The following is a 27,824-nucleotide window of genomic DNA, read 5'->3' as shown; positions in this document are numbered from 1 at the left end:
TTTTTTCAAGAGTTTTTCTAATGTGTGCCCTTAGGGCACATGTTAATAATCCAAAAAAAGAAAGATTCTTGAGAATATTTCACTCTTTTTTCAAATTTTATAAGTTCATTTTTATCCGAAGCTAAACATAAATTTATTTTGCTCATGATATCAATAAAGCAACTAATGTTCATCCTGTTATCCTCCATGAGCTCAGAAGGCATCTTCTTCCATCTGATTGAAATAGCGTCCAGTCGGACCACTGTCAGGGAGCAATGCCAATCTGACAGGTGCTAAAGCGCCTTCTGCCGGAGTCATGGGTCCTGTATGCCACGACAGATCAGTATCAACATGTCCAGGATGCACACAGTTTATGTACATCCTCTGCTGCTTTTTCGCCAGTAATCGGGTGTAGGCATTGAGTACTGTCTTGGAAATTCCATATGCAGGATTCAGCGCGCACCATCCATTAGCTGTCAGTGCATCTTGTTTCACATCTTCGAGAAAATTCTGCAGTATTTCATGAATTCTGTCCTCTTTTAGGGTCTCTATATCTGCCAATTCGTTTCTGATCTGATCATTCGGAATTCTCTGCAGAAAAAAAGAAGAGAATTTTTAAATGTCATGTAAAGAAACAACGCTGAATTAATTAAAGGCCACTGACCCGTAATTCTCCTGATATAGAGGAGACATTTACGATCCTTGCTCCGACAGCTGAAAGCTGAAGCAAAGGAAGAAAAGCTTCAGTGACCCTTTTGACGCCGTAATAATTAGTGTTGAAGCATTCTTCTGCTGTCTCATAAGTAATTTTCATCACTTGTTTCAGGCGTTGGAGCACGTTGGGTGGATCAGATTTCTACTCGAGACAGAAAAAGGCGAGTTTTGTTAGGCATTTATCAATTGGGAGTAAGAAACTATGAGACCGAGGTATGAAAATTACCCAGGTTTGCGGAGTAATATTTAAGGCCTTTAATCGTTCTTTGTCTTCTAGCATACCACTGTAAGCTGCATTGTTCACCTGTAGGCAGTAATGCAGCATCAGCTAACACAAGCATGCACACACAAGTACACCTGCCATACTGGTATTCAGGTTCGGTCATTCAGGTTTGCGTAAATCAAGTACAAATCAGTTCGGGTTTGATTGTTTCTGGTTAACGACCGGGACAATATACACGTCTCTACTCGAACACGGGCGCTGTTGAATTTCCTAGGCTCAAATGTTCTCAGTCAGACTACTCAAATTGTATTAATGACAGAGGCAAGTGATGCAGTGGTGGAGCGAGGGGGGCTAGCAAGGGCACTCACCCCGCTGACAATGGAAAAATAAAAAACTTACTTAAATTTCCGATTTTTTTTCAAATTTACCTTATGAAATTATTCGTTCGTCCTCGCTAAAATTTTTCGCCACTCCTAACAGGGAATCCTGGCTCCGCCACTTAGCGATGTGTGACTGTGTGAGTGGCTTCAAGTAAGGCATATTAGTAACATCTTTTGTTATATTCGGATTGTTATTAGGATAAAATTTTAAAATGATTACTGTTTTTCTTTTTACTAAATTACGATTTTGTTAATATGGGAAATGCGTACACTCTTTGTGAAGTGGAACCGTGGAAGTAATGTGTTTTGATTAGAGGTGATCATGGCCGGGCCAATGCGGGCTTGGGCCGGGTCCTTCTAACAAAAGCGGCCCATTTGTGTGGGTCGGGCCGGGTCGGGCCGCGTCGGCCCAGATGCGTGGGCTTATTTAGCAAGCCCAAACCCGGCCCTTATAGGCTAATGCGGGCTTTTGGGCCTAAATGGGCTTTTCGGGCCCTAAAATTTACGACTTACCCTAGGAAATAATTAGCGTAATACCTTCAGTTACAACTTTTAAAACATATATAGTGTATAAATTTGCACAAAATATGATGAAATGCATATTAATTGCTCTCTAAAATAAAATAATGACAAAAATCGCCACTTTAGAATGCTTAATCTTGCATTCTTAGATATGATTTATGTTATGTATACTTTGTTTTTGTTCCGGGTGTAATTCCAGAGCAAGTATTGTTACCACCTGTGGCTCGTAGAATGATGTCTTGAGTTGGATCCCTCGTCTCTATCGTTCCTCTCGGTCTCTCCTGCAACAATGAACGAACTGAGGGCTTGGCTTTGTGCCAAGCGTACTCACTCCGACGCTCAAGTCAGTGAACTTAGAGGGATAAGTTGTAATTACTTGGCTAAGGATATATTGTAGAGAGATAAGGAAAATATTACCAGATTAATAGTGATTCTTAGGTTAATTTATGGATCCTTTCCTCAATGAAGGTTGAGGAGTATTTATAGGCTTTCACCTTTTGTCATGTAGTGGCCAAGTGGCCAAGTGGCTAGCAGGTGGAAAGACCGTTCTACCCTCGGCCGATGGACCCATGGCAGGCCGGCCGAGGGTCTTGGATATGAGTACGCGGATATGTGTCCCGGCTGGCTGGTTGCCAGGCCGAGACCCCAGGTGACAGGCCGACGGGTTGCATCGGCTAGACTGTCTAAGTCGTTGACTTGTCGTGGATATCTTTGACCTTGCTCAATATGTTGACTTGGTCAGCGGTGCAGAATATGCCCCATCAATTTGCCCCCAGCGTAGTCTATGCCGTGGTATGGGCTCCGATGTATGCTGAGCGTATATTTTGCGCAAGTAATTTCTGAAACTTTTCTGTATCGGCTTCTTCTACCTCGGCCTGGTTCTTCTTAGGCCGTACCATATCCCCCCTCCACATGGATGTGTAAAGGGCATCCGATGTGGAAAAGGAAGTGACGCTGGCCGAGACCCGGGTTGGGAGTGCCGGTTGTTTTTGATTGCCCCCAGGCCGGTGCTTCCTAGCTTGGTTGATCATGTGGCCGGCGGAGAGCAGATACCTAGGAATTTGTTGAGGAAGATGAATGGGCGAAGAGAGGTGAAGGGGCGTGTTGAAGACGCTTGTTCACTGTTGCATTGATTGACGTTTGACTGTTGCGACGATTGACTTTCCATGGTTGCATGTATGACACGTGTCTGTTAGCTGATTGGCTGGCGCTTCATGGGCTATTCTCTGATTGGTCCTTCTTCATGGGCTTTTCCCTATAAATAGGGCAGTTATTCCGTGAAATTGGCCACCAATTTCACACACCAAAATTTTCTTCTCTCTAAACTTTCAAGGGCTTCTTTGTCTTCTAATTTTCAGAGTTGTTACTCCGGCGAGTGTTTTTCTTCAAGGTAAACAAGCAAATTTCCTCACTTCTTATTTTTGTTAAATAATCACTGCTATCATGTCTTCTGCTGACGCCGGGACTAGCGCTTCTGCGCCGGGGGGTTCCCCGTCGCGTTTCGATGAGGAGGAGAAACCAGATGCCATCCCGATAAGGTCTGGGGGCCCTAGGTCTCCTTCTCCTGAAGTTGATCCTCAAATTTTGGAGGAATGGGAGGACGACGATGATGTCGATGATGACGCAGACGATTTTGGTGATGCTGCTGAGAGGGCTCGTCCTAAGGGGAGGCAGTACGTTATGGATCACGGCGACGCCTGTAAGGTCCGCCTTGACCGTGCTTGGACCCATAAGTTCGCCAGCTGTTCCGGTGAGAAATTTTTCGAGGGCCATTTTTCCTTTGGTAGGGGATACAAAATTGTTATCCCTGAGGAGGATCAGGCCGTCTGTTGCCCTCCACCGGGCCACACCGGCGTATACATGCGGCACTTGGAGTACGGGCTCCGGTTCCCGCTGAATGAGTACGTTATGGCCATCATTAGGGCCATGAACGTTGCTGTTGCCCAACTGCACCCGTTGGCTATGAGGACCATAGTCGGCTTTGTCTGACTTTGTCTCTTCAAGGGAGAGGCCCCAACGGTGAATTTATTCCGCCGGCTTCATCATCTCCGCCATCAATCTCTCGGCCGCGTCGGATGGTACAAAGTGCAAATGGAGCGGGTTATGTCTCTGTTGACAAACTTACTTCTTGCAAGGACTGGAAGGATCGGTGGGTGTATGTTAAGGTGCTTGGATGACTATCCGCCGCCCCGCTCCTTTCAAAGACCAAGTTAATTTGCGGTGTGAGACTAAGGCGGAGCACGACAGATGGGTCACCCGAAAAAAGCTCAAGATGGATGCCGGCAAGGTCCCTCTTAAGGAGGATGAGAAGCTGGCGATGAGGCTCTTTGAGGCGGACAAGAGTGGGGTGCCAAAAAGATGGATTCCCCCAACGCAGATTATCCTCCAGAATGAGCCGCTCTGCCATGTCGGCCTCATACCGGCCCTAGCACAGGGTGAGTGGGGTCGGTGTGAGGCCCATCACCGCTCTCAATGCTCCTGTTTCTTAAACTTCGATTTATTTCTTCTACTTAACTCTTGCTTTGTTTCCTTCGCAGACCACTTTGGACCGGACCTGTCTGAGGATATCCTCCGGAGAATGGGGCTGCACAAAGATAAGACCGTTGCTAACTTGCATCCCAAGGCTCTAACCCATGACCGCAGGACGTCGCCGAATGATCTCATGGATCAGCAGCTAAAGAGCTTGAACGTGGTGGAGGCCCAGGCGAAGGTTGTTAGTAACATGCCGCGCCACACGCGAAAAACAAGGTCTTCGGCGGCGATGGCGTCGACATCAGTTCCACCTCCCATTCCCCCTGTTCAGAAGGCAACGGTGGAGATCGTTGATATCACCAATGGGGAGGACTCTGATGAGGAGGGGTCTCCCCTTGTCCGTAAGAGAAAGGGGACGCCTCTACCGCCATGCGTTGCTTCGCCGCGGCGAGGAAACGAGTCCTCCGCCCAAGAAGGCCAAGCATGGTACGATCTATTCTCGTGGCTCGATTTAGCTTGGTTCATTAGGCGCCGCGATGACGGGCTCTTTGGCATGTCTATGCATGTTGATACGATGCTTTCGTTAAATTTTGCGGATCGGCCGGCTCGGGCCGTCGCTCTTAATGAGCGGCAAGTGGAGGAGAAACCCGCGCAGTCGGGTGATCATAACGTCACCATCGACTCTTCATCCCGTAAGGCTTCCCCCCGATTGCAGTCGGTGATCGAAACGTCACCACCAACTCTTCATCCCGAAGGCTTCCCCCTCCCGGCTGCAGGCTGGTGATCGAAACGTCACCACTGACCCTTCATCCCAGAAGGTTTCCCCCTCCCAGCTTGTAGCGGAAAGCGCGAGGTTGATCGAGGAGTCGGCGAGATGGAACGAGCCGACCGGTGCTCGTATTATAGAGCGAGGAGAAGGCCGTGGCTCGGTCCCGCTCTTGAGCTTAATGCCACTAAGAAGGTGGCCGCGAAGGCGAGGCCGGATCTCCTCAATGAGCGAGGGCTTAGGGGAGATGCTTTGAAAGCGCTCTTGGCCGAGAGAAAACTTAGGGAGGACGCCGAAAAGGAGGTCCTTCTTGAGAGAGCCAAGGCCGAGGCTCTTGCGGCCGAAGTTGCAAAGCTGCTGGAGAAGTGTGACCTTGTTCAGAGGCACACTGACCTTTATTTCCAGCAGAGGAATGAATTTAGGGGCAAATTTCAGATCCAGGGGAAGGTGATTCGGAGCAAGGAGGCCATTATTAGACAAAAGGAGGAGGACATTGAGATGCTCCAAACCGTCATGCTCCCTAACATGTGCACCGACCCGGGATCCGGCCGAAGAAGCCGCCAGGGAAGTGATTGAGGAGCTCTTCCCTCTTGCCGGTTCCTTTCCGTGGGGCAAATTTGACGAGCTGTTTGACGATAAGCTCGAAGCTAAGGAGAAAGCCGTGGAGGAGAAGGCCAAGGAGGCGGTGAGGGTGAAGATAGAGAAAGAGGCGGCCGCGGAGAGTGCAGCCCTTGCTGAGAAGGCTAAGGCGGCCAAGGAGGAAGCCGAGAGGGCAAGGGCAAATTGAGGCCGCCGAGGCTAAGGCCGAGGTCGCCGAAGCCGAGGTCGCTAAGAACGCGCCGGGTTTCCCATCGAAGAAGATGCTTATCACCGCCGATGGCATGGCAAGCAAGAATAGCATAGGGAGACGGGCGGTCGTCACCGGACTCACCCGGCGTCTCGGATAGCTTCAGCTGTTCGGGAGCCAATTATTAAGCCTTCCCTCCCTGCCATTTTTGGCGCTTCAGATGATACCTGTAATCTTTTGTTTTTTTTTCCTTGTATTTTGTACAACTTTGGTAGGTTGTGTTTTGGCTTATCCTTATGGGGACGGCCGTCGTCTGTATTCTCCTCACTTGTAACTTATCATTTTTAATAAGAGTTCGCTTCTTTTGTCTTCGGCTTGGCCGAGGTCTTTACCTCACTTTGAGTTTCCTTGCGCTAATAGTTGAGCGTATCAACTGTACTTAGCGTCTTTACTTTGCCTCTGGCTTGGCCGAGGTCTTTTTCGTCTTTGTCTGAGTTGCCTTTTTGTTTCCGCCTCGGCCTGGCCGAGACAGTCTAGAGTGCGCATCCCAACTGTTTTTAAACGCTTTTAAGGCGTTTTGATCGTTACTGCGAGTATCGACCGCGTTGGCCGTAACTACCGCGGCGTCTGCTTCCTGAGGGTGATTGCCGCTCTTGTCGGTGTGACAGTGTGAGCCAGTGTCGGCTTATTGGTAATGACGGCCGCTCTTTTCGATGTGACAGTGTGAGCTGGCGTCTTATTTCTTGATGACGACCGTGGCGTCTACCACTTGGAGTGACTGCGACGGCGTCAAACCTCTTGGGGTGACTGTCGTGGCGTCTACTACTTGGGGTGACTGCGACGGTGCCTGCTTCTTTATGGAGACTACCACTCTTGTCGGTGTGACAGTGTGAGCTGGCGTCTATTTCTTGATGACGGCCGTGGCGTCTACCACTTGTAGTGACTGCGACGGCGTCAAACCTCTTGGGATGATTGCCGTGGCGTCTACTACTTGGGGTGACTGCGACGGTGCACGCTTTATGGAGACTGCCGCTCTTGTCGGTGTGACAAAGAGTCATGGCGTCTATTTCTTGATGACGGCCGTGGCGTCTACCACTTGAGTGATCGCGACGGCGTCAAACCTCTTGGGATGATCGCCGTGGCGTCTACTACTGGGGTGATCTGCGACGGTGCACGCTTCTTTATGGAGACTACCGCTCTTGTCGGTGTGACAAAGTGTGAGCCGGATCTTCTTCCCCGTTAATGACCGATGGGAAAAAAATGGACACTTTGATGGAAGACTTGGATGATTTTTCATTAGGTATAAACATGCGTTGGGGTGCCCATCTTGGACACCTCCGCCGCTATACAAAGTTTTCCCGAGATTACCAGCGTCCTAATGGCTCATCAAAGGCACACCTTCCCAGTCAGCCGCTAGTTGCATCCATGAGGTCGCCCTCCTGTTGTAAGGATGGACTTTTTCCTTTCTCCGACTTCTTTGCCACTTTGAGGGATTGCATGTTGCATCCTCTGGCAGCGATCTGGACGTTGACCACCTCGTCCTTCTCGTCCTTGGAGACGAGCTTATGCGCTTCCCCCCGGTCCGAGACATACATCAGTGTTAGGGCTCGGATGGACATCACTGCGTCGGCCTCGCTCAGAGTGACTCGGCCTATGAGAACGTTGTAGGCGGACGAACCGTCAATGACCACGAACTCAGCTAGGACATTCTTAGCCGCGTTCCCTTCGCCGAACCTCATCGGTAGTCTGATTGACCCTAGTGGTACCAGTAGGCCCCGGAGAAGTCCGGTGGATTGGTGCGGGGGCTTAAGTCCTCGACTTTCGATCGAGGCCGAGGAAGCACTCCCCGAACATGATGTTCGTGTAGGCGCTGTGTCAATCGTGCACCTCTTGACCAGGTGGTTGGATATGTCCAAATTGACTACAAGCGGGTCGCTGTGAGGAGCGATGACTCCTTCGTAGTCCTTCCTTCCAATAGTCATATCGGGGATGTTGGAAACGGGGATCGCTGTGTTGGGCACAAAGTTGATGGCCTGATATAGCTCGTTCAGGTGCCGTTTGTGCCCATGGGCGGACCCTCCGTTCTCGTTGCCCCGATGACAACATGGATCACTCCTATCCGTTCAAGACGGATTTCTTCTCTCGAATCGGCCGGCGTCGGTCTTTTGGCCTTTGGCAACGTACTTGCCGAGGCTCCCCTTCCGGATCGCTTCTTCAATGGCATTCTTCGATGCCGGCGGTTGTCGATAAGGTGACCGGTGTGGCCGTGGTACTCAAAGATCGCTCGTGTCACCGTCTCCCTCTCGGCTTGAGGGGCCTTTCCCACTTCCTCGCCCTCGTGCTTGCTCAGGGCGAAGACCTCGGCGGCCGATACGACGAGGGGGGTTTTATCATTATACCGCCTCTGGTGGTACGATCCCGAACTCCACCCGGCGCCCGTCGAGTCCTGTTTCTGGCAGATTTATCGATCGTGACTCGTTATTGTCACGGCGTCTTTCACTGCATCGTGACCGATCATTGCCACGGCGTCCTTCATCCGGTTGTCCTCCCGCGCTCTTCTTTTCGAGGGTTTGGCCTCGCTAGGGCCTACCCGGTGTTTTGTGATAGTCCTCCACTTTAATGGCTCGATCGCCCAATTGTCCGCGGCGTCAAAGGTCGAGCCGCCGCATTTGATGAGCTCGTTTTTTAGGTCTCCTCGGGAGGCCTTTCATCGCCGCGGGTCGCGCCAGGTTCATTGCTCACTCACGAATTTGCTTGAACCTTGGCGTCGAACCTCTTCACATAACTTCGGAGAGACTCGCCTCCCTCCTCGTCGATAGTCGGGAGGTCCGATGTCTCCACGGCCCTCCTCTTGTTGCGAATACGGGCTAGGAATGCGTCCTTTAGGTCGGCGTAATAAAGATATCGACCCGTCGGGTAGCCCCTTGTACCAACTCGTGCCATCCCATGCAAAGTGTCGTTGGGAAGATTCGGCACCAAACCTCATCAAAGTTGCTCCCATACTGACATGTGAGACTCGTAAGCCTCGACGTGGTCGGTCAGGTCACCTTCCCCTTTGTATGCTATAGGTGGTAACTTCACTTAGTCGGCACCGGGTATCTAGGACGTAGGCGCCGAGGGGGTCGTCGACCACATGTCGGATGACACGCGGCGATCGGCTCCTCGCATTCCTAGTCCAGCTTCTCTCCTCGTAGCGAGAAGGACTTCTCCTCCGACTCGGTGAGTCGGGCTTCTTCCAACTCGACGAGTTGGGCTTCTTTCGCTCCTCCGGGTGTGCCTCGTTCGTCTTGCGGCGACGCCTGTCTTCTCACGAGTGCGAGAAGGACTTAGGTCTACCACGACCACTTTGGGCTCCCCGGTGTCTTGACGGGGTCGCCTTCTCCTAATGCTCCGTTCAAGTTTCTTGGGGTCACATTTTGGGCCCTGGTCTCCGGATGGTTTCCGCCGCTCTTGTCGGGCGTGACGCTGTGAGCCGGCGTACTTCCAATTAGGTCCAGGAGCATCTTCGCTTTGCTACGTCAACCACGTGTCACATGATGGTGACCTGGTCGGCAGCGCAAATGGAGTGTCCGGTATTATTGGCATCCCGTACTCCGGTTGAATCACTTGACCGACGGAGGGTTGCACAACTCCAGATTTGTGGACGGTATCATCTTGGTAGAATTCGGTTTCGTCGGTCACGAATGCCTCTTGTTGTTTTGACATCTTTTTGGCTTTTGGGGTGGGTTTTTTGTGTGTATTTTTGTTTGGGAATGAATGTGACTAGCTTCTAGTGTCTTTCCCCACAGACGGCGCCAATTGTTCCGGGTGTAATTCCAGAGCAAGTATTGTTACCACCCGTGGCTCGTAGAATGATGTCTTGAGTTGGATCCCTCGTCTCTATCGTTCCTCTCGGTCTCTCCTGCAACAATGAACGAACTGAGGGCTTGGCTTTGTGCCAAGCGTACTCACTCCGACGCTCAAGTCAGTGAACTTAGAGGGATAAGTTGTAATTACTTGGCTAAGGATATATTGTAGAGAGATAAGGAAGATATTACCAGATGAATAGTGATTCTTAGGTTAATTTATGGATCATTTCCTCAATGAAGGTTGAGGAGTATTTATAGGCTTTCACCTTTTGTCACGTAGTGGCCAAGTGGCCAAGTGGCTAGCAGGTGGAAAGACCGTTCTACCCTCGGCCGATGGACCCATGGCAGGCCGGCCGAGGGTCTTGGATATGAGTACGCGGATATGTGTCCCGGCTGGCTGGTTGCCAGGCCGAGACCCCAGGTGACAGGCCGACGGGTTGCATCGGCTAGACTGTCTAAGTCGTTGACTTGTCGTGGATATCTTTGACCTTGCTCAATATGTTGACTTGGTCAGCGGTGCAGAATATGCCCCATCAGTTTTATAAATCTAAAAAAATATACTTGAGTTTGTAAAGAGTTGAGTATAACTTTAACGCTACTTTAATAGGTTTTATTAGAAAAAATATTCATTATTAATAAATATGGGCCGGGCCGGGCCAAAATTTGGGCCAAACACTTGGCCCAAACCCGGCCCCAAAATATTTTGGACCTTTTTAGGCCGGCCCATGGGCTTTTTTGGTCCAAAACTGAGGCCCAAGCCCTTCAAAAAACCGGGCCGGGCCGGGTAGGGCCAATGGGCTTGGGCCATTTGATCAGCTCTAGTTTTGATCTGAATGTTAAAATATCGGATGCAACAAATTTGGGCCGGATCTGAATTCGGTTACTGGAATAGTAAATCGGGTCTTTTTAGATCTAGATTAACATAATAAAGCGAAATTCATAGTCCTAATCCAAATTCATTGAGCTCTAAATTGGGATTTGCATGTGGAAAAATTAAATGCAAGATCTAGATCTAGATCCATCTAAACTTGATCTCGATCCGGCCTATTGTCATTTGTCACTCTTAGTCTCTTAGTCACAAACCTCAGGCTAAAAACACGTTTACTTTCACTTTAAAAAAAAGTTGAAAAAAAAAGTTCAAAACAAGTGAAAGAAAGCATACCAATATATCTAATTTCCGAAACTTGGTCTCAATAAAAGGAACTAAGGAGGCGATACTATTAGCATCAGTTACATCGAGCTGATGGAACACCACATTGGTAACACCCATCTTGTGAAGCTTTAAGGTGGCCTCCTCTCCTCTTTCTTTGTCTCTGGCTGTCAAAACCACCGTCACCCCAGCGGTCGCAAGCTGACGGACAATTTCCCATCCTATCCCTTTATTAGCACCGGTCACAACCGCAATCCTGTAAATTATAAACTTGTTTGTTACTACACATCTTTAATGAATTAGCTACGTAAATAGTAGGTTATACATTAGAATTTATATTGTTAAATTAATTTACCTCTCATTTTCTTGTTTAGATGCCATTCTTTTAGCCAATTTAAACTTTTTGTCTCTCAAGTAATAAGCTGTGTTCTAACTTCTAAGTAAGCTCAAGTGGGGTGTATAAAGCATAAAAAAACTACACTTTTGATTCTTCAGACTAACATATTAGCTTTATGATTAAGGTTAATTTCATGATTTGGGACCATTTGATACGAAAATTGATGTAAATCCAAGGAACCTACCATAGACGTAAACGATTGTCTAATGTGTGAAATTGGGAAAGAGCATTTATTCAAAGTGATTATGCTTGACTCAAAATGTAATAATAACACACCAAATTCGAATTAGAGTGACTCGACCTGAACGAATCATCTGTCAAGGATAACAAATCATATATTATATTAAAGGAGAAACCATCTACCCATTTGATCGCCACGTGTCAACGCCTATTTATATGCCACGTGTCAACGCCTATTTATATGCCACGTGTCATTTGCTAGGTTTCTAGGACGTAAATTAAAAAAAATAAAAAATAGAGGCATTCAAATAAAATATTTTTAGATTGGTTTTGGAGTAACTTTCATAAATGTGATATAAATGTGGGATATTAAATCAGCCTCAATTTACCATTCATAGGAGATTGCTAGCGTGATTTTAGGAGAAAAGTATTGTCTGATTTGCCTGTTATTTCATAACAATAATCCATCCTATTGGTGGTCTGCAATAATCACACCATCCTATCAATAATCCCAATTAAATCCAACCTAAGCACCATGCATTCTAATAACGATCCAACTTGTATTTTTTTAAGTTTTTATTGGATTATTTGATAGTTTTTGGACAACCTAGATGATATATGTGATGTTTATGTGTAATATTTTCAAGTGATGAATCAAGTACTTGATTTATTTGATACATATAAACATAAAAAATATCAAATTTGTTCGTTATTAGAAGGTATGGTGCTTAGGTTGGATTTAATTGAGATTATTGATAGGATGGAGTGATTATTGCATACCACCAATAGGATGGATTATTGTTATGAAATAACCCTTTAACATATTGCCATAACTGAAATTAAAAAAATTAAGTTCCCAGTAATCTTAACGATAATATAATCACAGTGACATAAAATAAAAGTAGCTTATTTTAGAAAGTACATAAATGATAATATCAGTTAAGATATAAGAATATTTAGCATAATTTTATGTCACATTTTTAATTAATATTCATTCCTAAATTAATTAGATTTCGAAAGCTACATAACCAATTATGTATTTAAACATAAGTAGAGTACTTGTATATTAATGGAAAAGATCATATAGTGTAGCAACATATATTAACGGTTCAGGATGTCTTAATTTTTTAGTCTTTAATTTCCTTTTTTTTTTTTTTTTTTTTTTTGATATTGTAGTTGGGACTTGGGAGTAACTCTAAATTAAAAAGTGTCGATTATGATTAATTTTATATATGAAACTAATTGACTGTTAATGTGTATCACGATTCTAAATAATAAGAGTGATTAGTGATTACCAACGTTGGGTTTCAAGGGCGAGGTCGCGAGAAGGAATTCAATGGTAACTCTATCCAATTCATTTGTCATTCATGAAACGTATGACTTGCAACTCATTCATTCATCACCAATGAGATGAAAAAAATGGATAAGTGGAAATGTGGAATAGTGAATTATTTATCATCTATCCCCTTTATTTACGGAGTATTTCATTTCTTTACGTTTAGGTTTGACCAAAATATTACTGTATATTCAACAACATATGAAAATGAAATAATAGAGTGAATAACGTTTAAGTCCAACAAAACTACATTTGAAAGAATGAAAATACATTGGTAACCAACACAAATCCATGTAAAATAAATAAAACATGAAAGTCAATAAATAAATCTCTTTGATAATAAGGAAAATAAAACTACTTCGTATGTTTTTGTGATTAGTTTGATATGGTGCTGTAATACATTTGACCTTTAATTTATAGTTGTCTACTCCGTATTAAAGAGAAAACAAATTCACTTATTGAAACTTCAAACAAGTTACACAAATTAGGCTATTTTGAGATTTTCAATCGATTTTTGGTGAATTTATTTGAAAGTGTGCTGGGGTTTTGTGATGGGGTGGAGAAGTTATGTGGTCAACGAAGGGGGCGAGAGTCATGCAGTAGTGGTGGAAGTCGAAGTTGGCAGTACAATGATGGTCATTGATGAGGGTTACGTTGTGGTAAGATGATATGAGCAATATAGATGAAAAATGACTAATTATGGGTTGATACGCAAATAAAGGTATTTTGGTAAACATTCTTCTTTCATTCGCTTACTTTAATAATAAAAAAAAAAGTTTAAAATTGTTGTAAAATCTATGACTTCTGATGTGAAGTTTTCGATCCCCTTTCACATAAATGTTGAGTTTAAGAAATTACAATGTAACTCATAAATAATACATATAAGTCATTATATTTTTCACATAAATTTATCTTCGAGGTGATGCCAGGTTGTGATAGTTGACTCTATATTACCGAATCATTGAGACTTCGGGTTGTTTCGGGCTATGGGTTGCGGATCAAGATCTACGAGCTTATATTTTGATAAAACGGCTCGGTCGGGCAAAGTAATTAAATTTTTAACTCTTTTAAGTGCGAGAGTATGTAGGTTTAAGGAAATAAATCGAAGAGGGTGTAATGGTCACTTACACCCTGTTCTCTTGGACTGATTTTCAATTATTTAAAAGTTCAGTTCAGTTATAATATAAATATTATTTATTATATGATGCTGGATATACAAATAGTTATTTGTGTATAGTCGATTAAAGACACATAAATAAGCTTTTTTAATACGGAGTATATAAACTATTACAATTACAATTATAATATAAATATTATTTATCGTGAAATTTTGAAGATCGCCCGTGCGGACACAGGTTCAAAAGTTAGTATCATATATTATATTAAAGCAGAAACCATCTGCCATGTGTCATCGGCAGATGGCTTCTGCCACGTGTCAATTTTGTATCATTTACACACAACTAAATAAATTGCTAATTACAAAATTATTATAAAATATAAATTACTAATATAATCACCTAAATTAAGTCCTGTAATTTTGGTGCCTTACCATAAAAAAGGCAACATTATTAAATTATGCTAATCAATATTTCCGAGATTTGATATCTAAAAAAAATGTTTCCTAAAATAAAATAAAAATTTTTACACAATATAAAAAACTTCCCTGTTAATCTGTTATCTTTATTTAAGTCAATTAAGCAATTATGTAAGGTGAAATCAATCACAGCAAAATCATATTAGTATTATCCAAAAATACAATTGCAATATCTTTTGAATAATTCAATTATCTATATACGTTTAGCAAATGAATTTCCAATCCATTGTGGAAAATTTTGAATATTTGGAAAAAATCATGGACGGCTAATATAATGCATTTGGGTTACATTATATAGGCATGAATGAAATCAACCCAAAATCTTGCTATTTATACACATAATTTCTCTATTTTTATAGGATCTGTTAAAAATAATTTATATACATGCCATGAAATTGTGTTTTAGGTTATGTTCATGTATAAAGTTACGGTTTTACCGCATAATTGATAAACGATGGCTATAGTCTCATAAGAAATAATTTGTTGAATTTTGGAGGATAATTAAGTGTACATGAGCATGCTTGAAGGATATCAAGGCTTATACCCCCAAAATGTGCAATTTAAATTTATAAAAAGGGGAATTTGAGAATGTTTAGATATATTAGGGTCTTTGATTGGATTGAAAATATGTTGAAGAAGCGAGATTGATAAAGAAAAGACTATGGAAAAAAAGGTTGACCAAGTTGATTAGCTGAGAAAGGTCAAAAGTGTTTGAAGGAAAATGAATACGCCTGTATATAAAATGAAATATAAGACAAATGTAACGGAGGGTTAACGGAATTGGGGGTTGAGTTCCTTAACTGGAAAATTTAATAGTGTAGGTCTTTAACTGGAATAAAAGAGATAGTCTAAATTAATGTGTGTTATGTAACGAAACAAGCGGAAGACAATATTTCATTACCTTGAAAATATCTTACTTTATTCAGATAATGGGTTTCAGCAAAAATATAACAATAAATATAAGTTACCTAAAATTTCTCAAGTAATTCCATAAAAATATATCAGATCACGAGTAATAGATAATATAGCATTATAAAAAAATCAATTTAGATACTTAGTATTATTTTCAATTTGTATAAGTTGGAGTGACTTTATAAAAATTTCTAACAACTAATGCATAACATTAAGACATGGAATAATTCGGGGGTAAATTTTAACTGGGTGATAATTACTGGGTAAGTTAATTTACTTGGGTGATTAGTTTATTGATGATAGGTTTGGCATATAAGGTAATGATTATTGAATAGATGTTTTGCTCCCTTAGTCATTACCCGGGGGAAGGGTGGGTAATGTATTACCATTTCATGAGGGTAATAGATTAAGGAGGTAAATAATTACTCTCATGCCAAACATGAAATATGCACCTTACTTATCACTCGCATATTCATTCCCCTCATTTTACCCTCAATCCAAGCAAGTCCTCGAGGTAATGAACAAATAAGGTGTTAGCAACAAAAAATACTTTAGCCATTTTGATTTTATTGATCAATTTCTCATTTTAAATTACAAATTAACTGTGTTGTATGACAAAATGATATACACTGTTGAGAGGCAAGTGGTAACATGACTCCATAAACAAAAAAAATAAAAAAGTTATTATTGGTGATTTGAAAGACGAATAAATGGATAATATTGATGGTGAGAGGTCGATATAGGGGAGGGGTTGCGATGGGTAGGTAATGATGGGGTGGAAAGTCGCATAAGATTACAAGAAGGGTTAGGGGTTAGGCATAGGGTGGGGTCTGGATGGCGGATATGCTCGAGGTACGAGGGATGGGGAGGATGGTGGAGGCAAGAGGGAGAGGGATAGTTGGAGGACGTAGGATATGGATTGTAGGGTGGTGAATAGTTGTGAGGAGGGGAGGCGGTTGAGATAGAGGTTGAGAGGGACGTCGTGGTCTGAGGTACGGTCACCACTGCGGCGGGGGGTCTGCTGGTGGGTCTCGAGGTAGTCGGTCACTGATGCCGAACCCTGTTTCCAAACGTGTAGGCAATGGTGGGTAGGAGAAGAAATAAGAGAAAAGGTAGAGAATTGAGAGAAGAACAAACAAGAGGGGTATTGTGATAAAAAAAAAGTGTACAATAATTAGTAAAATTAAATGTATACTGTAAATAAACAGTAGTATGAAATATCCAATAGTTTTAAATCTATACTTTTCATATTTCACCTTTCATAACTTAAAAAGTAGAGGAAAAAAACAAAGCACTTTGAATAAAATTAAGCAACATAACTTATCAAAAGTATATGGGTAAACCATTTTCGAAAATTTAGTAATTTACGAAATCCGAAAAAAAAAATATGCAAGTTTTTACTTTTAATAATAATTTCCGTTACCACCCGTGCAGTGCACGGGTTCAAAAACTAGTAAACTCAAATACTTGTGTAAGAGTAGAGGTGCACAAAAGGTGCGGGCTACCCCGCCTCTCGGGCCCATAAAATAGTGGGTTAGCAGAAATAACCCGTGGGTTTGACCCATACATCCCGCTCCCCACTCAGGTCAGGCTCGAGCCACGCTTGAAGGAGCCCAACTTGACCTGCATGCATTCTCACATGAGGCGGTCTCGGTCTAAGGTGGACACGCCCTACTCGACCAATGCCCAAACCTATATAAGACAACCTTACACAAAAATATCGTAAAGCAAATAGTTTTGGACTACTTTTTCACATATGTATTTGTGTAACACGGTTTACACGAGTTTATTGTGAAATGAGATCTTTTAGTAACGACTTTTACTTGTTGGTACAATCAAATTATTTTTTTTCGGTGACTTGGTATAACCACATTACGGGCGGTCATCCGGGTCGGGCCGGGTAAGGATAGTCGAATAGATGGACTCGGAACGGCTCGGGTTGGGGAACGGGGTCTGCACGGGCTGGGCCGAGCCTGGTGGAGGTGGACTCGTAACCGGTCGGGTTAAGGTTTGGGGCGGGACAAGGGTGGGCTGACCGCGGGTCAGGTGGATTTGCGTCATCCGAGCTTGACCCTTGTTTTTGACTGATCGGGTCGGCCTGGTCGCGAGTCTAACGAGTCGGGTGAAAATTAACATGAGAGGCAAGTTAGGTCGGCTCGACCACCCCTAAACCAAATTATGCCACCAACAAAAAAAACATACTTTAACGGCCACATGTCCTATTAAGATGACCCGACTCACATCCAATCCGGTTGACCCGTTTGCAAGGTCTACCCAAAATCAAAATATAATCCGACGGATATAATCATATCCTAGTAAGATAAAAACTCAATAACAACCGTAGGATAAATAACAACAAAGAATCGGTGGTGCATCTTTGAGTTGTATACTTGGTCTCTCTTCGACCTTTCTTCCTCTCCTCTCTCATCTTTTATTTATTTCCTTCGCTCGATCTCCGGTTACTCCTTCAATACGCCGTCGTTTCACTCTCTCAAGGTATCTTACCCTTTTAATTTTCTCAATAATTTCTGTTATTATACCCAATTAATTGTTTTTTTCTGGGATTTTTTAGGGTTTCTTGGATAATTTTGTCAATAATTTTGATTTTTTATACTTTTTTGCTAGAAATTGGAAAAGGGTATTGATCAAAATTAAGGGTTTTTGAGAGTTGTGGAAAAAGTTTGGATCTTTAGGTTTTTAGGTCAATTTTTTTTGGAGGTAGGAAGATTTTTTATGGCATTTGAATGCCAAGATAATTCAGGAAAAAATAATATTGTTGTTTGTCATAATCCTGTGAAAAATCAATTGGGTCATGCTCAGTTTTGCAAAAAAGGTTTGATTTTCGGCGAAACGAAGAGTTTTGGTGATATAAATAAGGTTGAGAAGTGTGAAATATTGGTGCCTAAGTTGGAATTTAGTTCAGTTGGTCACAAATTGGTGGCAACTGATGAGGGTTCCTCGAGTTGTCGTCGGTCTATTAATGACCTGCCTCAGGCTTTGATTTCGGAGATTTTTAATTGTTTGGATCCAAAAGAGCTTGGTATTGTGTCTTGTGTTTCGGCTACATTGTATAAGATTGCCTCGGATCATCACGTGTGGAAGGATTTTTATTGTGAGAGGTGGGGGCTTCCGATAGTCAGGCCTTTGAATCCTGGTTTAGCCGATGAGAAGAGTTGGAAGGATTTGTTTGTTGAGAGGGAGTTTAGGAGTAGAATTTTTCTGGGGAAGTATAGGGTGGATTACTTGAATGGTCATATGGAGGCAGTTCGGACTGTTTTTCTGTTGGCGTCTGCTAAGCTGATATTTACTGCTGGGTATGATTCTGTTATGCGGATTTGGGATATGGAAGACGGGTTAGCAGTTGCTTCATCTAGGTCTCTTGGTTGCACAATTCGAGCTATTGCTGCTGATACAAAGTTGCTGTTAGCTGGGGGTACTGATGGCTTTATTCAGTGTTGGACAGCGGTTGAAGGGATTCCTCATTTGTTTGATCTAAAGGGTTGTCAATCGGAAAATACTGAGTTCAGACTTTGGGAACATGAAGGACCGGTTACCTCTCTTGCTTTGGATCTTACAAGGATCTATAGCGGATCATGGGATATGACTGTGAGGGTGTGGGATCGTATTTCGTTGCAGTGTTTTATGGTTTTGAGGCATAGTGATTGGGTTTGGAGTCTCGCACCTCATTCTGCTACAATTGCTAGCACATCTGGTTCTGATGTTTACATCTGGGATACCGTTAGTGGTACTTTGGCTGCAATCATTCCTCGTTGCCATTCAGGGAACACCTATGCTTTAGCCCGGAGTCATACCGGTGATTTTCTCTTCACAGGAGGCGAAGATGGCGCCATTCACATGTTTGATATCTCTAACTTTGCAGAAGAAGAGGACGTCGTCAAGGTGGCAACTTGGATCCCTCATTCCGGTCCTGTTAATTCACTAGCGTTCGAGTTTCCATGGCTCGTATCAGCTTCTAATGACGGGAAACTCTCTCTTATCGATGTGAGGAAACTACTGAAAACCAAAAGCCAACGCTACGCAAAGCGACCAACTATCGAACCTCCTCAGAGAATGCTACATGGTTCTGGGAGTAGTCTGTTCTCAGTCTATATTGGAGCAGACCGTATTGTTTGTGGGGGCGAGGATCGGGTTGTGAAGGTTTGGGACTTCTCCCAGGCTTTGGAGAGAGAGATGAGGAGTAGGGCACAGAGGGCTATTCGGCTCGAGAACAGGATGAGACAACGTAGGCTTCAAGCTGAAATGAGCTCCAAGAGTGGCCGGGCTGACAAATGTTCAGTGGCACCGAAGAAGAGTCCTATCAATGGTGATCGAATTGGTGTCTGGCATAATAAGAGGAGTGTTACCGCAAAAGTGAAGGCCTAGCAGTAAATCAGTAATTCTACTGCCAGTGACTTTCTTCTAAGATTTACCAAACCAATTTTATTCTAGTTTCATTGCAGTAAAAAAAAAAAGCACAGATTTGGTAGTTATGTCAGGTTATATGTAACTTTTAGTTCTCTGTTATTGCGTTAGTGTTTGTGATGCGATGCACCTTTGGATGTCAAAAGACATCTCTTTTGAATCTGTTTCTCGTCGACTTCATCGTGATGATTCAACACCCTCAGGCCTCAATATATCATTGCCCTTTGTCTGGTGATTTACATTAGTCATCCTGAAACTTGCAAAGAAAAAGATGCATGTCTTTTATTTCTTGCATTTCTCCGGATTTGTCGGTTTTGGATTTGGTGAGTTACTTATACTGCTACTTCTTGCAACTAATATTAGTCTAAAACAAAGTTAATTGGCAAAAGAAAAAGATCTACTACTGTTCCTTTTCCAAGCTGTATAGATTTGTGTAGGGAATTATATTGATGTATGGAAAGACAACGGATCATGCAAGAGGGCTTACAGTAGATTGATTGAGAACTCGGTTCGAGTGTTTGATACAAGTAGTAAAATCAAGTTGAATACTCGTCTAAAACCTTAAAGCTCACCACATATCATGAATTCATGATTCATGATGCTTTGTATTTAGTTAGATTAATCAGATTATGGTTATGTAGTACGTTTTCCGTCTCGATCATTTTTTTACCTTTTATATTCATTCTTAAGTGGTTTTTAGCTAAAGGTTAACAAATAATTGCGACGGAGTCACGAAGGGAGTATAATCAACGCTTGATTGAGTTCTTATGGCTAAATTTTATGGCAAGTAAAAAAATAAATAATTCAAACCAATCTTACAACACAAAGGTGTCGTGGTGTAGTTGGTTATCACGTCAGTCTAACACACTGAAGGTCTCCGGTTCGAACCCGGGCGACGCCATAATTTATTTTGACTTTTTTTGTTGAAGTCCGTTCTGCTCACGCCTCACAGTATAAAGGATGAAGGTACATTTTGAATTTTTGATATTTGTAGGCGAAGAAGCCAGATATAAATACGTTTAGACCGCAAGTGAGGGCGGTAGTTCTCTACGCTCTTTAGAGACAACTGCGACTTTGGAGTAATCTTTTAAGAGGGATGCAATTAAGGCAAAACTTCAGTACAGAAGTACAAAACTATATGCAGACCAATGTGGTTAATCTCATATATATACTTTGATTGTTGCGGAAATGCAAGGGGAGTCGATTCAGGATAAGTATTGAGATATTTGCAGTCTAGAATTCTAGATTGTTAATTATTCGGTTTCTGGTTGTGGAGCAGCACTCGCGCCATTGCTTTCTGTTTGTTCTTCTGAATCTGCTTCTTTTTCTTCTACAGTTTTCTTGAGCCTTGAAACCCGAAATATTGCAAGATGATCATCCCCTGTCAATACATGAAGCGCAGGCGTTTAGTGAACTATTTTGCATTTTCCATCATACGGTGAACTAGACCCGACAAAACTCACCTTAGCGAATATGCCTGTACCTAAACAGAATAACCCGAACATAACAAGAAACCTGAAATAACCTGATGCAGCCCCAAAATTGGTTTGACAGTTGGACCCATACCCGACTCAGATGACTCGTTTGCTACTTTCTTGACTAAGTCAAGTAACAGTGAAACTTGTAAAGGAACAATTGAAGGAATAGTGGTTACCAAATGTGAGCAAGCTCCCGGGTGGTACAATGGCAGTGGATCCAGGCGCTACTCGTGTTTCATTAATGTAAGTACCATTCGTGCTGTCCAAATCTGTGACCAGAAGACTGCCTTCTTTGTTTTGAAGCCGAGCGTGCAAGCCTGAAACTACATAGGATCCAACCACATTCACAAAGGGATTAGGGAGCTAGATTAGATATTAGACCTGCAAAGATTTTAATAATGAGACGGTCTCAAGATAATACCTGTGGCAACAGGAATCACCAAATCCACTTTATCAGCCACTCGACCAACAATCATCTCGCTCTGACAAATTAAACATTACTGATTACACTCTTGAGATATTGTAGTAAATTGTATGTATCGAGATTCGGCCAAATCATAAGGACAATAACTTACAGAGAAGATTTCATATGCACCTGGCCTTTCAACCTTATACCCTATGTGCTTGCAATCGCCGTCTCCTGCAAGGCACACCATACATGCATCACTATGAGTCTAAGGCCGATAAGACAAACATGCTAATATATTCTTATGTCGTGATTTCGATGGGACTAATACTTCCTAGGTCACTCCTATTAGGCTACTGTGACATTTTGCATTAAACCTGAGTCATGAGTACCACCTCTCGTGACTTTACCAGCCGAGCTAACTAACATCTTTTAAACAGGTGTTGTTAAGCACCCATTTTTGCCATCAAATTCAAATACCCCAAGCATCTACAAAACCGAAATATTCATTATAATTTCGTCGTTCTGTTATTACTTCATTGACCTGAATTTTAAATCCTAGTTCCGCCACTACTAACATAATCACTATCCAAACTTATATATAAAAAAAAAAAAAAAAAAAAAAAAAAAAAAAAACAGAACAAGCAACTGACCTACAGGTTCAAGAAGCCAACCCTGAGCAACAGCAGCTGATATAGTTCCACCATTAGAAGAAGCATACACAACTCCTACATTTCTTCGAACACACTCATATTTTAGTCCATTACAATGTAATCTAACCCTTCTAAAACCAAGAACTAGTTTTGAATCCCGTGCAACGCACGGGTTAGCTTTGGAGATTAACATTTGTTATATACTTCGTATATGGGAAATTAGTTGTAGTACTCATATTAAAACAAATGATTCTTTCACCTAGCTAGCAACACCAAAATATTTATTTATAATTCTTTCACTAATAATTATACTACATCAATTAGCACATTTTCGTTCATTACATAATCAAAAAAATCATCTTTGTTCACTGTAAACATCCACTTAGTGACCTTCACACCATCTCATCGGGTCATGATCCACCAAAGCTTGAACTCTCTTCATGATTATCAAATATCTTAAATCTTCAAGATTAGAATAGTATCAAAAGAAATAATATCATAATGGTAATAAAATAATGTTGGAAAATGGGAAATTGAGAAGCTACCTTGCTGTTATTGGAGTAGATTCAATTTGCCTTTCTTTGGCTCGAATAACCACTCACTCGGATGTCTTCATGTCCGTGTGTAAACTGAGGCACATTCTTGTTCATCATAAAATTTAATAAAATAAAACAAAAAAGTTTTTGTTAGATAACAATAAAACAAAATTACAATTAGCGATAAATTAGAAAAGAAAAAAAGCGCAAAAAAAAAATCACAAATCACAAAGATTTATATATAGAAAACTCACAAAACAAATATTTCATGATGTTGTGAACTATCCAATAGTCACTAAACACAAACAAAAAACAATAAATTTTGCTCTACCAAATCGAGAAGTATCAGAGGATTTCTATGCGTTGTATACCATAGGATTGTCAAATTTTAATGGTTTGACGGAGGATTTATGTAACTAAAATATTAAATTAGCATTTGAAGTTGAGGCATATGGATCAAAGTCTCCATTAATAAAAACGGATGTGAGAATAAATATATAAACTATTATTTCATCCATTGAGCTTCCCCAAATCAATATTTGCTTACTAAATATTACTATTAATTAATGAATAGAGCCTAATAAATTTTTTTTTTTAAGTTGGGTAATAGATAAGGTTAATTATATATGCTAGGTGGCTTGGATTTAGAGCATGACACGTGTCACTTCAAAAGGCACTCAACATGCCTTTTTATGTTATTATATAGATTTGAGCAGATTGATAAGTTGCTTGAGAGATTTTACGATGCGAAAACCGAGAAATACATGTAGAAGTAGAACTACAACTTAGTGGCTTAGAACTGTTTGCATATATCAAAGATTTTGCAGAAATTGATTCCATTTTTCTACAGAATTTTTTCTTCTATTATTATGTTATTGTGTATGTGATTGAGATATTTGGATAGGGTACGTTGTTTTGTGACTGGTTTATTATGGGTCCAAAATTATGGAGATGTGGCAACCATTTATTGCATATGATAGTGATCCGGATAATGAATGGTGATTTTATTTATTTATATTACTAATTTTTGAACCCGTGCACTGCACGGGTGAAAATAGAAAGTATTATTAAATGTAACAACTTACATATTTTTTGGATTTAGTAAATTATTAAATTTTAGAAAATTTCACTTTGTCTACTACTCATATACTTTTGATACTATGATTTTTTTTATTCGAAATACTATGATTTTTTTCTCGACTTTTGATAAGTTATTAGCAAATAGTCGAAGTAGGCAGCTGAGGTAACTTAAACTTGTCCAAATTGAGCGAATTCAGGACCAAAGCTTGATCTGAACCCGAATTGTGTAAAACAATGGATAAGTAACTCCTTATATGAAACTCCCTTTGTCCCACTCATTTGTTTGATTATTTCATTTTGGGTTGTCTCAATCAATTGTGAGCCTTTATATTTTAGAAATGCCTTTGATAAGCAATTTGATACTCCCCACTCAATTTGATTAACTTGTTATTTAATAATTGACCCCCTCCTCTTTTCTTGCCATTTGGGTCCAAACCAAAGGCAAACGAATGAGTGATCGGACGAAAGGACTCAAGGGAGTATGAAACTTCATATTTTATTTACCGAATTGTTATTACACAAACTGGAACTATTGCAATGCGACACATGTTATTTTCCTACCCCGTTGACGTACCAATGTTTACGTTCTCATACGCATTTAAGTAAGAATGTATAAAATGGTTTTCGTACCCCGTTGGCATATCAATGTTTACATTCTAAATTCTAATATACGTCGTCTTAAACTTAAAACGGGTCAAATAAAACACATAGGACAAAAGCATAATATCTAGGGATTAATAATAAACTTGTCTGATCCGTCCAAGTACGGTGTTATTTAACCCCATCTTAAGAAATACCAACTATGCATTTATAATGTGAAGTATCAAAATGGTGGTAAATACAACCATAACCGTTGTGAATTTCTACGTCATTGGTTAGTGTTGTATTGTCACTTGTGTAAAATTATATGGTAGATATATATTTTTAAATCAACCTTAACTAGAGTAACTGCAACTCAAAAGAAGTATTGTGAAGAGTAGATTAGAGTACAGAAAAAGATGAATCAAAGGATGATTTATTTAACATATCAATTTATACAAATCAATATTAACCTCTATCTAACTTGTCTCCAATAAATTGTTCAATCAATTTGTGTTAGTTACATTTCTTGAAAGATACTCTCTTCGTCCAATTCATTTATTTTTGTACATTTAAATAAAAGACCTCTTACAAAGAATATCAAAGATAAACAAATGATTTTGACGGAGGGAGTAATATGCAGTACTCTAGTCCAATCTACTCATTGGAATATTAATGGGAAAGGAATCCCTTTTTAACATTAATGAGGATAATCATAATTGGAATAATCATAATCCAAATCATTTTGAATGAATTTGGCCAAATTAATATGTTGTTTATCAAATAGAGGTCATATTTGGTAAACAGCGGATTAATTTCACATAAGCAGATTGCAAAAGCAGATTATAAATGACAGATTTTATCAGAAGGTTTGACTAACATATTATAATTAGCAGAATTAATTTGAGTGTTTGGTAATTGGCAGATTACGATTAATAGATTGTTAGTTTTCTTTGTAAAATGGAGAAAAATTTCCTATTTTATAATATGTTAACCAATATGCTGGGGTAAGCAGCATATTGTAAAACAGCATATTGACCCCAAATATGCTATTTTAATATGCTGTTTACCAAACACTAAAATTAGCATATTGATTGGTCAAACATGCTAAAACCCTTGAATATGCTAAAAATTGGTCAATATGTCGTTTACCAAACAGAGCTAGAGTGTTTACTAACTTTACTATTTTCATGTGTTTGGTAAACGGCGTATTCTTGTGACATATTAGTCGGAATCTATTGTTTTTGAATATGCTGCTATTACATAGGTCCTATGTTTTGTACACAGCTGATTAATTTCAGCATAAGCAGATTGTCAAAGCAGATTATAAATGACAAATTTTATCAGAAGGTTTGACTAGCTTATTACAATTAGCATAATTAATTTGAGTGTTTGGTAATTGGCAGATTACGATTAGTAGTGAAGAGTCAAGGGCGAGAACACCTAAGAGGGGGAGGGGGTGAATTAGGTGTCTATTTAAAATTTAAGCTTAATGAAAGCTTCTTTTAAAACTTTTAAACACTTAAAACAATACTTAAATGAAAGGAGAAGTTGATACTTAAAAGTAGAGAGTTAGAAGTAATCAACAACGGTTCAGCAAGCAGAATTTAGAGTGTACTCAACTGTTGATTCAGAAGATATAAACGCGTGAGTATAGAGTGACAGCGGAAATAAAACGAAATAGACACGACTAACGATGTTTTTAAAACTGGTTCGGTCACTACTCCGCGACCTACGTCCAGCGCTATTTTACTAAACGTCTTATAAGTAAACTCATACAAACTAAGACCACCCTGAATAATAAAACAACTCCCCAACCTACTCCGTTTGCTAATGCTTAAAAGCTACTTCGCTTCCAAGACTTTTGCTTTGAGCTACTCCGCCGAAAGACTCCGTGCTTAAAGCTACTCCGCAATAAGGCTTTTGCTTTGGGCTACTCCGCCGAAAGACTCTGTACTTAAAGCTACTCCGCAATAAGGCTTTTGCTTTGGGCTACTCCGCCGAAAGACTCCGTGCTCAAAAGCTACTCCGCTTCTAAGACTTCATGCTTAAGGATAACTCTATCCGAAGACTTGGTTTGGTTCTACCCGGTTGTTACAAGACTCCACTTATCTCAATGTTGTTCACTCAATTGAACGGAGAAGATAAAGTTTAAGTACAAAATACAGGATCCTTGAACACGACTAAACGATTAGGTGCAACACAACAAACTCAATAAAAGACTCAAAGAAAAATAAACAAACTTGCAAAATGATTCAAAGATTTGTAAGTGATAAACGAGTTTGCAAAGTTAATTTACTCGATTGAAAGTTTAAGTCTTTTTCAGTTTAAAACTCGTTTGTTGCACACCTATAAAAATGAATTAAGCAAGGTATTTATAATGTCCAAGTAGTATACTTTACACATTAAAATATCTTACACTCATAAGTACAAGTGATTAAAATATTATAAGTAGTTTGCTTGGGCAACATACACAAGTCAACCGAATTCTTCTCCAAGCAAACCGAGTATTCTTCCTCAAGAAACCGGTGCCTAAGAATGCAAGAAATCGGATTGTGCACACACAAATATGGGTTGGGTTTTTCATCAAGAAACAAGCATAAATGGTTGTGTTTATGGGAACCATAAACATTTCCATAAATGTAAAAAGCAAACAACTAATTTATAGAAAGTGTCTTATTGTGCAAGCAAACTTCTTAGCAAGACATTCAAAGCTTTATTTTCTTCAAAAGACTTCAAAACATTTCCAGAAATTATTTGTGATACTTGAAAGCATTTTAACAAAGGTTCAAATAATTTCGAAAGATTTCTTTCAAAGACGAGTCAAAAGTAACAGTTGACTGAACTGTTGTTTTTGCACCTAAACGTAAATTCAAGTTAAAGATCACCTTACAAAACATGACTTTAACACTAATGACAATCTTTATCTATGATCTTCATGATGACTTTCTTGATAACCTTGAATTGATAATTGAAGCTTCATGCTACATGGTTAAAACTTAAGAGGCACACAATTAAATAACAATGAGATTAATTTGTCTTAAGCCATCATCAACAATAACTAATCAAATTGGGTGATCTCTTCAAGTAGATTGTTAATTTTCTTTGTAAAATAAAGTAAAATTTCCTATTTTACAATATGCTATCGATTGCAGTCCAATGAGGCAATGACGATTGATATATGGAAGGTGATAGTTTTCTTTAAATAAAAGCCGGAATTTTAAGGAAGAAATATATTATGTATTTTTCTCAAATTGCTGCAATAATTATGGTAATAAATCGTAATAATGATGATTCTCAGTAACAATAAATTATCGTAATTTATTTTTACAGTACATGCGTAGACAAATTTGGTAATGACACCAAAAAAAATTTGCATATATTTTCAGTATTCTTAAAGACATTCCCTT

General features: G+C 40.6%; 3 protein-coding genes and 1 non-coding gene across 4 annotated transcripts; 2 read left to right on the top strand and 2 right to left on the bottom strand.

Moving 5' to 3' along the window:
• Positions 1-91: 91 nt before the first annotated feature.
• LOC141615223 ((+)-neomenthol dehydrogenase-like) lies at positions 92-11,393 on the bottom strand. Its single transcript, XM_074433683.1, has 5 exons — positions 11,197-11,393; positions 10,854-11,097; positions 920-997; positions 644-835; positions 92-570 (listed from the first exon to the last, which is right to left on the bottom strand). The coding sequence occupies exons 1-5, from the start codon at positions 11,220-11,222 to the stop codon at positions 193-195; spliced, it is 918 nt and encodes a 305-aa protein (XP_074289784.1). The 5' UTR covers positions 11,223-11,393; the 3' UTR covers positions 92-192.
• Positions 11,394-17,593: 6,200 nt separating this feature from the next.
• LOC141615158 (F-box/WD-40 repeat-containing protein At5g21040) lies at positions 17,594-19,842 on the top strand. The gene is made up of 2 exons (XM_074433662.1): positions 17,594-17,756; positions 17,886-19,842. Exon 2 carries the CDS (start codon positions 17,994-17,996, stop codon positions 19,641-19,643), a length of 1,650 nt encoding a protein of 549 aa, XP_074289763.1. The 5' UTR covers positions 17,594-17,756; positions 17,886-17,993; the 3' UTR covers positions 19,644-19,842.
• Positions 19,843-20,509: 667 nt separating this feature from the next.
• TRNAV-AAC (transfer RNA valine (anticodon AAC)) lies at positions 20,510-20,583 on the top strand. Its single transcript has one exon. It is a non-coding gene; the product is annotated as a tRNA-Val (tRNA).
• Positions 20,584-20,755: 172 nt separating this feature from the next.
• Positions 20,756-23,685, bottom strand: LOC141615145 (uncharacterized). The gene is made up of 6 exons (XM_074433658.1): positions 23,463-23,685; positions 22,220-22,363; positions 21,736-21,800; positions 21,582-21,642; positions 21,337-21,483; positions 20,756-21,063 (listed from the first exon to the last, which is right to left on the bottom strand). The coding sequence occupies exons 1-6, from the start codon at positions 23,593-23,595 to the stop codon at positions 20,936-20,938; spliced, it is 678 nt and encodes a 225-aa protein (XP_074289759.1). The 5' UTR covers positions 23,596-23,685; the 3' UTR covers positions 20,756-20,935.
• Positions 23,686-27,824: the final 4,139 nt, after the last annotated feature.

The sequence above is a fragment of the Silene latifolia genome, chromosome 1 (assembly GCF_048544455.1).
Source record: "Silene latifolia isolate original U9 population chromosome 1, ASM4854445v1, whole genome shotgun sequence".
NCBI classification, from domain to species: domain Eukaryota; kingdom Viridiplantae; phylum Streptophyta; class Magnoliopsida; order Caryophyllales; family Caryophyllaceae; genus Silene; species Silene latifolia.
Note: the sequence above shows the minus strand (reverse complement) of the source record. Positions and strands in the feature narration are given on the sequence as shown.

What these genes read in the sequence shown, in the direction of transcription:
- LOC141615223 (XM_074433683.1), bottom strand. Translation starts at nt 11,222, where the DNA reads ATGGCATCTAAACAAGAAAATGAGAG. An exon ending in ATATTACTCCGCAAACCTGG is followed by an intron (nt 836 to 919) that starts GTAATTTTCATA and finishes TGTCTCGAGTAG; the next exon opens with AAATCTGATCCACCCAACGT. An exon ending in CTATATCAGGAGAATTACGG is followed by an intron (nt 571 to 643) that starts GTCAGTGGCCTT and finishes TTTTTTCTGCAG; the next exon opens with AGAATTCCGAATGATCAGAT.
- LOC141615145 (XM_074433658.1), bottom strand. Translation starts at nt 23,595, where the DNA reads ATGGAATCAATTTCTGCAAAATCTTTGATATATGCAAACAGTTCTAAG. An exon ending in AACTTATCAATCTGCTCAAA is followed by an intron (nt 22,364 to 23,462) that starts TCTATATAATAA and finishes ATTCAAAACTAG; the next exon opens with TTCTTGGTTTTAGAAGGGTT. An exon ending in GTGCATATGAAATCTTCTCT is followed by an intron (nt 21,643 to 21,735) that starts GTAAGTTATTGT and finishes TTAATTTGTCAG; the next exon opens with AGCGAGATGATTGTTGGTCG.
- LOC141615158 (XM_074433662.1), top strand. Translation starts at nt 17,994, where the DNA reads ATGGCATTTGAATGCCAAGATAATTCAGGAAAAAATAATATTGTTGTT.